At 46.7% G+C, this 15,461-nt stretch overlaps 2 protein-coding genes across 2 annotated transcripts in view; one reads left to right on the top strand and one right to left on the bottom strand.

The window, feature by feature from the left end:
- LOC147032114 (protein FAM98A-like) overlaps positions 1 to 9,729 on the bottom strand; it is a 34,085-nt gene extending 24,356 nt beyond the window's left edge. The window contains exons 1-5 of the mRNA XM_085869436.1: positions 9,589 to 9,729; positions 2,693 to 2,841; positions 1,607 to 1,741; positions 767 to 939; positions 533 to 613 (exon numbers count right to left, since the gene is read on the bottom strand). Of these exons, the coding sequence (XP_085725562.1) occupies positions 533 to 613; positions 767 to 939; positions 1,607 to 1,741; positions 2,693 to 2,841; positions 9,589 to 9,626 (576 nt within the window). The 5' untranslated portion in view covers positions 9,627 to 9,729. The remainder of the gene's footprint in view (positions 1 to 532; positions 614 to 766; positions 940 to 1,606; positions 1,742 to 2,692; positions 2,842 to 9,588) is intronic.
- Positions 9,730 to 10,471: 742 nt separating this feature from the next.
- The window catches only part of PSMD8 (proteasome 26S subunit, non-ATPase 8), a 51,396-nt gene continuing 46,406 nt past the window's right edge, over positions 10,472 to 15,461 (top strand). The window contains exons 1-2 of the mRNA XM_085869437.1: positions 10,472 to 10,722; positions 12,107 to 12,179. Of these exons, the coding sequence (XP_085725563.1) occupies positions 10,609 to 10,722; positions 12,107 to 12,179 (187 nt within the window). The 5' untranslated portion in view covers positions 10,472 to 10,608. The remainder of the gene's footprint in view (positions 10,723 to 12,106; positions 12,180 to 15,461) is intronic.

Raw genomic sequence — 15,461 nt, 5'->3', positions numbered from 1 at the left:
TCTTGGCGATCACCCTTCCCTTTCCAGAGAGGGACAACAAGGCCCCTCTTCCAATCAGTTGGGATGATGCCTGTGTTCCAGGCAGAGCACAAAACTGCATGCAACGATACGAGTGCAGCATTTCCACCAGCCTTGAGAAGTTCAGCATGGATGCCACAGATCCCTGGAGCTTTACCCCATTTCAACCGGTTCACCGCAGCCCGTGTTGCCACAAGCGAAGGTGGACCACAGTTGATTGGAGTGTCAGCAACAGGGATTGTAACACCCTTGACGTCCAACTCGACAGCTGGGGGATCAGCCTGGTACAACCGCTCAAAGTAACCGGCCCAGCGGGCCTTCACTTCAGACTCCTCTGTCAAGAGCTTACCACTCTCTGCTCTAACTGCAGTGCTCCGAGGGATGATCTTGGATGAACGCAATGCGCGAATATAATACAAGTTTATGCGAAAAGAAAGTACAAAAGCATGCACAAACAGGCACATATACTTTGATATACCATTCTGCATAAATAGAAAATTTGGAGATAACTCACCCACTGATCATTGCTCAAAGTCTCCTTCAAGAGGGGTTTCCCCAAACAATCTGTAGGAACCTGTGGGAGGCTGTCTTGGATCTATGGGATTCATATATGGGGAGGGACATGGTTGAAGAGGAGGAGGATAAAGGAGCAGACACATTCATAATGTTGGAATCGTTTTTTTTATTTTATTAATGAAGTACCTGTAGTTAATGGACATTATCTGTAAGGCAAATTAAAGACCCACACCTTAAGGCGAATCCTCTCAAGTGCTGACGTAGTGTTTTTGGAGGAGACATCACTCAGTTCCAAGCAGGAGGCTAACTTTTCAATATCATTCTGCGTAGGAAGGGTGGTCTCCGAAGGGGTCCTGTTCCTGGCGGCCAGTATGCGGGCGGCTTGAAGTTCTGAAGCCAAAAACACTGGTGGCATAAAAACAAAGTCCAATCAGTGTGAAAACTGGCTAATGTATGGAACATTCTTATAAGAGGCCTGGTGTTGGTTTAATGGTTACGGTGGCTGTGTCCTGAGTTTGAATCCCTATCGCGCCGTTAAAATAACACCACGTGGGTTAATTCAGCCTGTCATCCTTCCGAGGTCGGCAAAATGAGTAACAGCTTACTGAGAAGAAAGAGCCATTTGAGTGTCCAGTGTCGGAGTGGGGACCTATCCAGGATTGTGCCCCCCCCCCCTAGCCAAGGAAAAACTGCCTCGGCAGCCCTATGCATCTGAAGATGCTAAAGGAGTGTTTTTTTGTTGTTGTTCTTGTTGTAGCTTTCTTGTAAGGCCACAAAAGGTTAGATTTTCAAATGAAAGCCCATGAATAGTTCAAGTACAAATATTTAGCGCAACATTGGATCCCAATTCGTTGTTGTACAATCCGAGCTTAAATCCTGATGTAAAAAAAAAACCACAAACAACTGCAACAAAGACTCAGAACATTTTATGGCGGTATCTAATTGAAGCCGAAAAAGATAATGCTGTGTTATCTATGATGGTGAAAGAAAAGTGACTGTAAATACTTATAAATGCAGTCAATGAATGAGGGAGGCAATCCTGATGAGCAAAACAAAACACTTGCATACGTACACAGTAGCTTGATGCGGGCATCCCGACTCGTCAGCCTTTCTGCCACGTCTCCGGAAGTGAGGGTCTCGTACGGACAATGCATCTCAGCCAGCAGTCCACTCACCTCCAACTGGAAAGTTTCGGCCTCTTCGGCACCTGTTCATGGAAACTGCGATTCAACGCGTTTCACAACAGCAATGAGGAAGCAACGTTGTCACTCAAACAATGACACGACGCATTGGGGTTTGCAATCCGACGTTGGGAGCTGTGAAGTACCGATGTTGCGCCTTCGTGGAAGCTAAAATACACCGATTGCTCTTCAATTTTATGGCGGAAATGAAAACACATCATCGCTGCTTTCTCTGGAGAATTACTGTGACGACAAGTTCCACGTGGTATTACAGCTCAAGGGTGCGGCAAAACCAGGTGCGTGTGCAGGAACTTTACAATGGCTCAGTTGGCTCGCTATTGAACTGATGAATGTGGGGTTTGGTCTCCAATGGGGTCTAACATACCCAGATTCACCATCCTGATTCATTTGCAGCAAAAGGGGGGGCGGGGGGTGATGCACCTCATCGCAATTGGACTTGCTGCTTTAGAATACAACCAATTACTAAATGTAATTAATTGTCAGATTAGATCATGAACCATGCTCGATACAGAGCGTCGGTGCTGTCGAAGCCGTTTCTATAGCTCGGGTTAGAATCCTGGATGGGTCAAAACTCCGACGGAGGAAATCATGGCAGGAATTTGGAATTTGTCCATGGTGCCAGCGATAGCTCACGTACTCCACGCGGAGGACACCGTGGGGATCGATAGCGTGCACCAACTAATGCCAGTAGATGGGACACTCGTTTACCGTCCATCCGAGGGATGTCACAGACATTGATGAATGTTCACAGTTTATAACTGGATCGGGATTCAAACCCTGGCTAGACAGCTTAGTGGCAAGTGCGTACCTCCAGGCTATCCAGCCAGGCCAATACATTGCGGCAAAGTTAAATCAACAGAGGAAAATTGTGGGGTATTAGACAAATGACCCGAATTGAGATATGCAGAGTAGCTTACTCAAATGACTCTACGAGTCGTGCTCCGCAGCCAACTTACTACTTGTAGCCGTTAGGCTTTCCTCCAGTGAACTCAGCATCCGGAGTTCTGCTACCATGCGGGCACAATGACCCGTAAACTTTGGGCTCTCAGCACCTCCGGTCACAAACTTCTCCAGGGCCTCCTCGTCTCCAGCTACATCTGAGTATCTGTGGAAAAACAAGGACAAATGTGTCCAAGAGCCGCGTCCTAAAGGCAATAACAACAACTTCCGATATTTCGTCACGTGCCTTGATGGAGCCAATAGCGAGACCCGTCATGGAGGCTCCTGTTCATGACGAGAAAATAGTGTATTTACGAAATTACAACACATTAAATGGAATAATCTTTAAATAGTAACGTGAACTTTTCGAAACTTTAAAGCAAATGTCCGAATATATTTAAAAGTTCATCATGGATGCTGTCAAAAGGCACCCTCAATGCGAGGATGTGTACAGGTGTTTAGTATTTAAGGAGATCCGGATCCTGTATATAAAAGAGTCGAGTCCTAAAGGTTTTGTCTTCACCAGAAGAACAACAACAAGAAGAAGAACAAGAAGAAGAAAAACAACGCAGAGCTCCCTTTGAGCCAGCGTTCACTACGTGAGACAGGGATAAAAATACAAACAAACAGCATCACAACTTCTATTCATTCATCACTGAACATTATTGAGGCGTCTGAAAACAAAGTGACGGCAAAGTACGTCTCACAAAATATGCATCAAATGGAGGTGAATGAAGCAGAATGTACACAGCATTGAATATCGATAAGTTTAACTTGCATGACAAAAAAAATGTTGCATCGAAGATACTCATCAACTACAACTTTTAAAAATAACTTGTAATGGTGGGAGAGATGAAATAGGGGGATTCCAAGTACACACCCTCCCAACACTAATACCTCATTTTCTCCCCATATGTTGGTCATTTATTCACTTGGGTGAAAAAACTCAAAATACAAACTTTTAGACCTGTGGGCCCATCGGGGCCCATTTTAGGGGCCCCCAAAATTTGCCGCCCCCGGTTGCCCCACAATCTTCCAGTGGCCATATCACAGGTTGTAGTCGTCCGATTTGGCTGATCTTGGTATCAAAATGCTCGTAAAAGCGAGATCTTTTGAATCGCATAACGTAAAATCACCCCGAAACAGTCATTCAAAAAGTTATAGTTTGGGGCGCCCTTTGACCTTGGGGTCTTTGACCTCCCCGCTCCCCAGCCAAGCTGTTAGCCAATGGTCTCGATTTTTTTGTGTGAGAATACCCCTTCATATACTCCAACACCTCAGCATAAATGAAAATGGGATCTCAATGGGTTCAAGTATGATGATGGTTTTATTGTTCGGGGACTCGGGTGCCGGACACACAATACATAGCACAATATTTGAACACATGATTTCCAATACACTATATCAGTATATTGTACATACATTTTCCACATGCACATGCAGGAACTGGAAGTGATACTAGTATGAGTAAGTTTTTTCCGAGCATATTATAGTCAAGATTTTTTGCCAACCAATGTTTTATTTGACAGCTGTGTTTCTTTTTTTACTGATTGTTGTGTAGGTCCTACCTGTAGCTGTTTTTGGTTCTCCGGAAAGAAGTATATCAGAAATGTCTAAAATGCAGTGATCTTCAATGTCAGGACAAAAGAAACTATTTGCGGGCCCGTTTGGATGAAGAAAATTCACTCTCACTTCATGAGTGTCCTGAAAGGCTTCCATGATGCAGGCAAGCCACCATTTTCCATCATAGTGCACTGTGACATAACCTGAGAGTTTCCCGTTAAAAGTTGGTGTAGATTTTGAAATAGCTGACTCGATACGGTGTTCCTCGCTTAGGCTGAATTCGCGTACTTGAAGAGCAGTTTCAGAAATAGGGTTAAAAGCATGAAGTTTTTGGCCGTTTTTAACCTTTCTTCCAGATTTCGTTCTTTCTCGTCATACGCCTCTTGGATCCTGTAACCGAACTTCATTTCATTCAAACCATTTTCAGCAAAGGCAAAAAGATCTTTTGGAGAAATAATTTGACTGTCGTAAGGTCAAGGCAGGCTCTCACGTGTTGCTTCTCGTTTGACTGTACCTCCCACGCAATGTGAAGGGCCCTTGCCATGACTTGTGGCAAAAAAATGCCATACTGTGATTTGTGACGACATAGGTTTATGAAGGCTTTGCAATTCTTATATTGGCCAGCACAACCGTCTGAGAAATAGTAAAGTTTCTTTACATTTCCAAAGCTAGATTTCAAGTGTTCAATGAGCATTCTTTGGAATAGGTGGACTGACATGTCATGAGTATTGCATTCTGATATAATCGTGAACGAATCGTGGTTTAATTTGCCATCGTCCGATTTGAAATAGTAAACCCAGGGGTTAATTGTCGCTTGAGAGCAGTTCCAATGGAATCCTTGGGCCGCATCCTGTACGACAAACGAATAGTTCTTCGAGAAGTCTCCAATAATGACAAATTCTCCTTCACCGATTTTGTCTTTCTTATTTTTCAGAAACTGAGATTGGGCCTTGGCAATGAAATCGTGTCTCACTAATTTCACCGCACGTTCACAGAATTGATTAATGAATTCTTCCAAAGGCAGGACCATGGAGCTCAGTTCAGATCTGTCAGTGGATGTCCACCGTTTAAACTGAATTTCATCAATATCCTCTCGTTCATAAGCACTCAGTATCTCGGTTTTGAAGTCTTCAATTGATGGGCAACTTTCACAAGTTCTGAAATAACATGCCGGTTGTGCTGGATTACAAACCATGCGTGCTATCACATGATGATAGCGAGGAAGTTTGGCTATCTGTGGCATTTTGGAACCAAACATCATGAGTTTCACATTTTGATGTATCGTACATACTCATACACTGTGTGTACCGCCTGAACCGGTCAGGACACTCCGAGGGATGGAGCATGGCGAACTTCGCAAATCCAACTTTCAAGCCAGGGTTCTTCTCTTTGAATTACTGAAACAGTTCCTTGAGATTGTTTAGTACCAGGCGCTTTTGAATTTTGTCTTTTCCATCTTCACTCCTGACTACCACACAGTCCTTTTTCCTGGCATTATTCGGCTGACTTCATCACTTCGGTAAAATTAGGTTATGGCAGGTTTCACTTAGTCAGGCAATATTTTACCCTGTTTGGGATTTGGATATGATAGCATACCATTTTCTTTCTCTAAATTTTTGGCTTGCACAGCCATTGTTTGGGAGCAACTGAATTCACTCATCATCCCTCTGATGCTCATATTCCGAGCAAATATTGTCAGTATACGTATTTGCTCTGAACGGCTCGAAACAACGTATTTTTCTTTCAGGCTTTTGATCACCTCTGGCATGCAGTTTTCATCACATTTTGACGCTGTATTTTGTGTTTTCTCCGCAGTGCTTGGTCCAGCAACTAGTTCAATTACTTTCGCACAGAATCTTCCACTTTACTTCGCTTTTTAGGAACGTACCCTGGGTTCCTTTCTGCCTTTCATTTGTCGAATGGGCTTTCGCCTATCATCGATAACGACTGGTTTAATAGGTCAACTTCTGCTTCTCACTCAAAAACCTCCTCGTCCTCATCTGTCGAAATAGATTCTGCAATGCCTTCGATAGTACCTTCTGATGATAATTTCGAACTGGTCGAAGATGATTCTTCAATACGCTCTGGTGACAACTGAGTTTTTTTTCTGCACGAAGTACAAAGTCTGTCATCTTTTTTCACCTTTGAAGAAAATTTCATCAACATATCATTTGACACATTGCGAAGATATTTTTGTTGTTTCGTTTATGGCAGCTGAATGGATCGCAACAGTATTTTCGGAATTCCTTTCCATCTTCAGTCGCCATGCTTACTGCAATATATGCAAAAACTGAGATTAGCCCATTAACTTAATTCGATGATGGTTATACAAAAAATGTACACTTAAAAATCAATAGACACAATAGGAAGAATAATTTTTCGCAAATGATGCAAAATATATATATATATATATATATATATATATATATATATATATATATATATATATATATATATATATATATATATATATAAAAAATAGTCCAGAGATGATGATTGTCAATTTCAGACATAAAGTCACCTGCCAGCAGGTGACGTCATTGGAACGATGACGGCAAACGTCGCCCAATGTCAAATCAAGAATTAGTGATATGTGGACCCGAACAATAAAACCATCATCACACTTGAACCCATTGAGATCCCATTTTAATTTATGCTGAGGTGTTGGAGTATATGAAGGGGTATTCTCACACGAAAAAAATTGGGACCATCGGTTTGGTTGGGGGGCGGGGGCCCAAGGTCAAAGGGCGCCCCAAACTATAACTTTTTGAATTACTCTTTCGGAGTGATTTTACTTTACGCGATTCGAAAGATCTCGCTTTTACGAGCATTTTGATACCAAGATCATCCAAATTGGACCACTACAACCTGTGATATGGCCACTGGAAGATTGTGGGTTAACAGGGGGCACCCAAATTTGGGGGGGGGCGTAAAATGGGCCCCGATGGGCCCCCAGGTATGAAAATTGTCACAATGTTTTACCGTGGATACAAACATTTGCACAAAAAAGGAGTGAAATCTGAGATGTGTCAAAATTTTGCTGAAAAATGTGTACACTTGACATGGAACGCCCCAATAGTCTTACTCGTGAAGGCTGATGTCTATCTGCATTGGTGAACAGGAAGAAAAACATTGGATTTTGAATCAACAGAATGATGATCAATGTCAGCTAACCACCGTGCGAAGGGAAGGGAAGGGAAGCCAATCTTTCTGATTTTGGGGAACAAGAGACAAAGGAGAAGGGTTAATTGCCTGTAAAACGTCAGTTTCTCCTTCCTCTCCAAGGGATTACCGTGCCTCAACATCCAAATGATTTAAATCTATAGCTCAACTTCTCCGCCAATGCAGATAAACACGAGCTTTCACGAGCAAGACTGGCTCTTCATTCCCTTTGATCATCTAGTCAAGGTTAGAGTCCTGGGGGGGGGGGGGGTGGTGGTGTGGATGAGCAGTATTGGCCCCGCGGGAGGGGGTGCACGAGCCCCATTGGCCCCGCGGGAGGGGGTGCACGAGCCCCATTGGCCCCGCGGGAGGGGGTGCACGAACCCCATTGGCCCCGCGGGAGGGGGTGCACGAGCCCCATTGGCCCCGCGGGAGGGGGTGCACGAGCCCCATTGGCCCCGCGGGAGGGAGTGCACGATCCCCATTGGCCCCGTGGGAGGGGGTGCACGAGCCCCATTGGCCCCGCGGGAGGGGGTGCATGAGCCCCATTGGCCCCGCGGGAGGGAGTGCACGAGCCCCATTGGCCCCATGGGAGGGGGTGCACGAGCCCCATTGGCCCTGTGGGAGAGGGTGCACGAGCCCCATTGGAGGGGAGGGTGGACAACTGGCATTGCTGCCTTGCGGGGGGTATGGAGGACGATGGCCATTAGCATCATGGGGGGGAGGGGTGAACGGTATTGGTCTCATGAGGGGAGGGGAGAGAAACGGCATTGGCCTTGTATCGGGGGGTATGGAGGACAATGGCCATTAGCTTCATGGGGGAGGGTGAACGGTATTGGTCTCATGAAAAGGAGGGGGGAGAAACGGCATTGTCCTTGTGCGGAGGCGGGGGGAGGGGAGGGATTAATGGCACCGGTATCGTGGATGGTGGGGGGGGGGTAGGAGAGCCCAATGGCCTCGTGGAGGGGGGTAGGAGAGTGGTAATGGCCTTGTGGAGGGGGGGGTAGGAGTGGTAATGGCCCCGTGGAGGGGGGTAGGAGTGGTAATGGCCCCGTGGAGGGGGGGTAGGAGAGCGGTAATGGAGGGGGGGGTAGGAGAGCCCCAATGGCCTCGTGGAGGGGGGTAGGAGAGTGGTAATGGCCTTGTGGAGGGGGGACGGGGGGTAGGAGAGCCCCAATGGCCTCGTGGAGGGGGTAGGAGAGCCCCAATGGCCTCGTGGAGGGGGGTAGGAGAGCCCCAATGGCCTCGTGGAGGGGGTAGGAGAGCCCCAATGGCCTCGTGGAGGGGGTAGGAGAGCCCCAATGGCCTCGTGGAGGGGGTAGGAGAGCCCCAATGGCCTCGTGGAGGGGGGTAGGAGAGCCCCAATGGCCACGTGGAGGGGGTAGGAGAGCGGTAATGGCCGCGTGGAGAGGGGGGTAGGAGAGTGGTAATGGCCTTGTGGAGGGGGGGACGGGGGGTAGGAGAGCCCCAATGGCCTCGTGGAGGGGGGGTAGGAGAGCCCCAATGGCCTCGTGGAGGGGGGGGTAGGAGAGCCCCAATGGCCTCGTGGAGGGGGGTAGGAGAGCCCCAATGGCCTCGTGGAGGGGGGTAGGAGAGCCCCAATGGCCTCGTGGAGGGGGTAGGAGAGCCCCAATGGCCTCGTGGAGGGGGTAGGAGAGCGGTAATGGCCTCGTGGAGGGGGGGGGTAGGAGAGCGGTAATGGCCTCGTGGAGGGGGGGGGGTAGGAGAGTGGTAATGGCCTCGTGGAGGGGGACGGGGGGTAGGAGAGCGCCAATGGCCTCGTGGAGGGGGGGGGGGTAGGAGAGCCCCAATGGCCCCGTGGAGGGGGGGGGTAGGAGAGCGGTAATGGCCCCGTGGAGGGGGGGTAGGAGAGCGGTAATGGCCCCGTGGAGGGGGGGGGGGGTAGGAGAGCGGTAATGGTCTCGTGGAGGGCCCGCTGTTGTGGTCGTTGGGAATGAGCGGTTTTGTCCCGAAAGAAACTCGTGTTCGTGTGTGAAGACAAATCCAGTGGAATCATCATATGAAGAAGCGGTCCGCTGGTCGGTTCGAACCCGTCCGGTACAATTCCCTTGTTCAGGTTATTTTAAAATAAAACCTTCAGGTGTAAGAAAGAGCACGAGACTCAAAGCTCAAATATATTACGAACTGAAAATATCTTTATGTTCGTGTTTGTGTTTGTTTCACTCACCCGAGAGCAGAAAACATGTCCAGCACGTCGGTCTCCATTACACCTTGTCCTGTATTTTGTAAAGACTGAAATCAAACATCACTGGATGTACAAATAATGTATGTTTTTTCATTAAGATCATTAAAATCTTTCCCGAATTCCGATCCGACGGTGTCATACTTATCTGAATTTAAAAAGGGTGTTTACCAGTCGTGACGGAAACAAACTCGTGTAATGCACCATGTAACTAACTACCGCTTATACACCGCCATATAAGTTTCCTCGCACAGCGAGATGACGAATGGGGAAAAGGTCCAACGGACCCTCATGGCGGAGCAAGAAAACGTGTCTCAGTATCCCGATGCATTATCCACTCTTATAACACGAATGACGAGGGGACATTCCTTGAGAGTGAATGGAGAGCAGAGTGAGCGAGTCGAGGTGTGCGTTGCATTATCGATAAGTTTGCCGTCGCTTGCAGTTCCTTTTTATCAACCGTTTCGTTGGAGTGCTTGCATGAGTGCTTAAGCCGCTTGGCGAGCACCCTACAAGCTGATGCGCATCTCATGTGGATCGCTCCTCGTGGTGTGTATCTAATCACACAAAACCACGGAACGTCTCTGTACCCTCGGGGGATTCGGTGAACTGTTCGTTTGCACATTCGGCAAGTTATAACTTATTTATTACAGAAACAGTGTTTAGTGTAAATAATCCACTGCTGTAGTGAGGTCTATTTTGTAATTATTGTGCCGTCTTATTTTCATGCGATTATTGAGGTAAAGAACACAAACGTTCGCCTCCATAATTTACCAGTTTATGTCGGTCATGTCGTTATCGTTAGTAGTAGTGACTTGAGCTTGATTTTTTTTTTTCCAAAAATTGATTTGTCGGTTGTCAAATCCCCTCACAAATTATTCATTATACTTGATTGTAATTTTTTATTTGGCCTACAGGGTTCATTTATAAATAAGAAACGTTTTTACATTCGAAGGAAGAAGAAATCTTTGAAGAAAATTTTTTTTTGTTACCGAAGCCAAAAGCATGGCCGACTGTGAGATTCGTGAGGTGGAGAGAACGCACAACCAATTGAAGGCGGAGTGGGACAAGAAGATCCCGAGCCTGGCAAAGTGCGAGGAGTTGTTGGACCGGCTCAAGGCGAGTGTGTGTGTTTGTGTGTGGTTCGAATCCCGCGAGGCTCTTGGTTCGGTAGTGCTGCGTCATCGCGTCACTGTGCGAACAACAGCGACATGGGATTCGAGCCATTACTTGCGGTGTTCCTTCATTAAAACGTTCACTTCGATGATTGTGCGCGGGCTGCGAGTTTACCTCTCGTAGGGAGACACGACGTGCGGATATCCGTGACTCTTGCTGGTTCTATACCCAGTCCATGCAGTCTTCCTGTGAAGTGAACAATCGCCGACATTATTGAGGAAGCCCTACCGTAAAAACCTCTCTTCCATCAAAATTGATCAAATCGGATTTTTTATATGTTGTACTTATGGACATTACGCACAGCTTCTAGGAAATGAAATTGCGAGAAGAAAAAAATCGAGAAAAATAAATAAATAAAAAAGTTCAAGTTGGCGTGGCTCCGCCCACAAGGGGCGTGGAACGCCCCTCGTGCAAAAACGCACAACCAGACCATGATATCTAGCTTGTGTCCAAGTTTCATCAAGATCGCATCAAACGTCACGGAGCTCTGCTCTGGAGAGTCACAGACACAACGAAAATGGTGGTCACTGCTGGCGCCTGCGAACCAATATTGGTTGTTGGAAAGTGCACGAAACCTTCGACCTGCTCTACATACGGGGACACGTGTCCTGCGCAGAATTTACGTCGAAAGCAATGGCTCATTATTATAATTTTTATTATTATTATTATTATTATTATTATTATTACGAGTGCGTGTCCGTACGTGGCCGTACATGCAACAACAACAACAAAAACTTTCAAACCGCGTGCCAGAAACAACCACACAGGCTGTTCCTTCACTCTCACGTGCCCATACATGCAAAAAAAAAAAACACTTTCAAACAACCACACAGGCCGTTCCTTCGCTTTTGTAAACGACGACTGGATTGGGGCATTGTGTTTATCTCTAAATGCGCATAAGAAATCGAGAAATAATTAGAATACAGTAAGTCATCACTATCCGGAAGTCCGTACGTTGTAACCTGTAATGGAGAACGCGGCTGAGGTTCTCTTCCCCATCGGCCGCGCCTGCGCAGTAACGTGTCTTCCCATTGGTTTGGTAAATAAATGGCCATAACTTGGGAACCACTTGTCCAATTAATATCAAACCTTGAAAAGGCACATACTCAGGTCCCCAGCAATATACCTGGCAAGTTTAAATTAGATCGGACCGGTGGTTGTCGAGAAACAGTGGTCACACACACACACACAGCTGGAATTATAGATTTATTATTATTATTATTATTGTCTGTATTTGGTCTTAAATCCAAACCTGTTTTGATGCCGAGTAATTGTGGACCACGGTGTTTGATTCGTGACCACATCCTCACCTTCATTGTCTTTGCAGCTTGCCTTGTTGGACCTCAATTTCTTGCCGACGTCTGCGTCCAAGACTACTGAGCAGCAGCTCATCCTAGCCAGTATGTGATTTGTACTCGGGGACAGATAAGGTTGTGTGGTATCCCCAGGCAGGCCGCTGTCTCTATTCCATGAAACGGTGTCGTCCGTAAAGACTATGCAAACCACAACTCTCTACCCAGCTGACTGTCATGGGGCATTGCATTTGGTCAGATTGGTATTCAGTTGTTTGATATTATTTAAATAATAAATAGAATATCTGCAAGAAAGTGGTGTGGGCAAAAGACGTATCACTAAGATTGTGCTTGGGGTGCAACTACCAGCCTTGGGGAGGGGGAATGAGTCGAGAGATGAGAAACGTTTCAAAGTTAGAAACCAGGTTTGTACAGATCGTCACTCCGTCGCAGGATACTCGACTGAAGGTGGCAGGAATTTGTGTTTTTTTTTTTTTTCCTTTTTCTTTTCAGGGTACAAGAGATAATATGACTACTCTTCGCAAAAGACACCATGGGATTTTGTAACGTCGACCAATGTCCTCAGAGCTGGCAGATGAGCCGTCCAGTTTAACGTCCATCCAATGGACGGTGCACAGACCGAAGCATCGCCCTGCACGCGAAACACCGAAGTCAAGAATTGAACTGTCTCCAGGTACACACTCTCACCTCCGTGCCGTCTCACCTTGGTTTAAATCCTGACAGCTATAAACTGTCGACCTGGTGTTTCACAGGCAGGGTGATTCATCGACGCGCGTACGTGTGCGTGTGCGTGTGTGCGTGCGCGCGCTGTTCCTCTGCCGGCATTAGTTGGTGAATGTTAAAGTTCCCACGGCGTCCTTCATGATGACCAGGCATGCTATTGCCGGCACCCTGAACAAATTACAAATTGCTTTCATCGATATCACAGTGCCCCTCGTAAATGATGCAACTTGCAGCCATGTGCGGCATTCAGAAGGAAAATGGATTCAAACCCAGACTCGATAAGTCAAAGGTGAGTGACACATACAGTACCTCTAAACTAGTCTGGCAAATGGGAAACCTATTGTTTTTAAGGACGACATAAAGGACACGCACACCAGGCTTGAATTGAAATGTGTTTGATAGGGTGGTGTGAAAATGGCAGTAAACGGCAATAAATTCCACAATTAATTTATATTATTCACTTAAACATTGCAGAACACACATCACCTTCTTGTCGCTCGCAAAACTCTTGCGTTTAGCAGTACTTGGACGTATTCAATAAGGTGGTGGATAATAAGGGTGATTGCATGAACTGCTTCTACAGTGCTAAACTTCCACAAAACAATTTTTTTTTTAAACTATGTTTAATATTGTTACGAATTTGGAATTTGATTGCACACAACATACAGGTTCCTTTAGTCAGCTATGTCGATAAGTGCTTGTTCCCTCGATAGCTCACCTTCCATTGTTTAAATGTTTAGAAATCGATTAGATGCGCTGCTGATCGATTTAATAGTTGGGGAACGAAACAATGGAGACGTCCCTCCCCCCTCTTCTGTGAAGAGGAAGAAGAATCCTGCCGTCCCGTGATTCATGATGTCAACAACTCCCTCCCACCCGTGGTTGAGCGGGGGTGGAGCACGAGGGCATGAGTCATGCCGGGAGCGGGGGAAGGGCGAAAGAGGATAAGGAAAAGATTCTTTCTTTGTGTTTGGAGTTGGAGAAGGGAGTTGAGGGTAGTCGTTCAGCAGACCTTCGGGTCCTGTTTGGCTTGGGTTAGGGTTGAGGCCTTCGGAAGCTTTTTGCTTTGGCTGGCTCAGTGAGCTTCAGCTGCAGCCTGGCTCGGGAGGAAGCTTTTTGCTTTGGTGGTTCAGTGGGCCTTCGCTTCTGCTTGGCTCGGTAGACTTCTTCGAGAGCTGCTTTGTTGGGGAGAGAGTTGAGCCGGTTGCTCGGCTCGAGCTGCGAGTGGTGGCTTCTTCTTCTTGGTTCGTGGAGCTCTTTGTTCTCCGTTTGGTTCCCGGCTTGGTGCGACTCATCGACCTCTTCTTGGAGGTGGTTCCTCGGGGAAGCGACGCATCGACGGGAAGGATCGGCGCCTCGTCTCACCAGCACGTGTTGAGAAGCGCGGGAGCATTCACGGGAGCTGGGGAAGGATCGTGGCTCACTGCGATTGGATCCAGCTCACTCTCGCTGGAGCCTGGGTCCGAACAACTTGAAGACCACACGAGGTGGAGAGGTTCGAGATAGGTTCTGGGTTTCAGCTCACCTGTCCTCCGAGCTGGAGCTTGTTATTAAAGGCCTCTGCCACCATTTCTTGGGTGTGTGTGTGCGTACGTGTGTCTGTGGGCCTGTCTAATAAGTCGGAAATTGTTGTTCTTTGTGTGCTGTAAATGTTTGCATCGCATTTCGTAAAGTCGGTATAGTACTGCTCTTGCGCGCTTCCCTAATTCCCCATTATTATTAATAAATACCCCAATTGTTAAATGTTTTCAGCTCGTCGTGTCGATTCTTTCATTGACTGAGCATTTCGTGTATTGGTAGTTAGAAAGCCGTTGGTTTGACGTAAAAGGGGGACATTTGGACCGACGGTTCTCGGCGATTAAGCCGCTCGGAATCGTGCACGGGACAGGCTCGCCTTGGTGGTTTGTTCCGTATGAGTTCCGTCGAGGGTGGAATACCCCGGTAGTTGGATCACGTGGGTATTTAGGTACATTGAAGATTGGCAATCAACCCTACCCCACGTGATCTGCCCATTGGCATATTTCGGTTCTTGTACAAGGACCCGTCGCTCAGACTTATCCGGGCGGCGATCTATATTCCGGGCGATCGGTCGGGCCGACTCGACTTGTGGCTCCGTCAGAGCGGTCGGTTGGCGGCCGACTCCCGGCCGTAACAATATCATTCTGTTGAGATGTAAATACAGTATAGACTTGAACACTGCATGGGATATCGTGCTCTATGAACTCTCCAGTTGATGCATTTGGCTTGAATTGCTATTGTCTGTTAAACATTGTTATTGATATTGTCTGTGCACTTGTACTTTTCTGTTTCTGACAACTTCCAGTCTCTTTAAAGCTCTTGTACCACTCATTTTCTGATACTGTTCCATGATGGTGGATTCCTTCCATACCTTGTACGGAAATTACGCTGTACCTGCGTGTCGGATCTCGTCTTGATGACTCATTCGACGCGCTGAGCTTTCTCCTGTGGAGTCGCCATTTTCTTTTACATTAAACACCCAGACCTGAAGATGAAGAAAACTTTGAGGTTCTGTATCAAATAAAACAACGCTTATTGTTTTATTATTTATGGTACAAAATATATTGACAACCAAAGTTGTCCAAATCTTTTTGGAACACCCTGTCTATCAGTATATATATATATATA

Source organism: Eptatretus burgeri, chromosome 2, assembly GCF_056783735.1.
Source record: "Eptatretus burgeri isolate ZD-2024b chromosome 2, Ebu_testis_v1, whole genome shotgun sequence".
NCBI lineage: Eukaryota > Metazoa > Chordata > Myxini > Myxiniformes > Myxinidae > Eptatretus > Eptatretus burgeri.
Note: the sequence above shows the minus strand (reverse complement) of the source record. Positions and strands in the feature narration are given on the sequence as shown.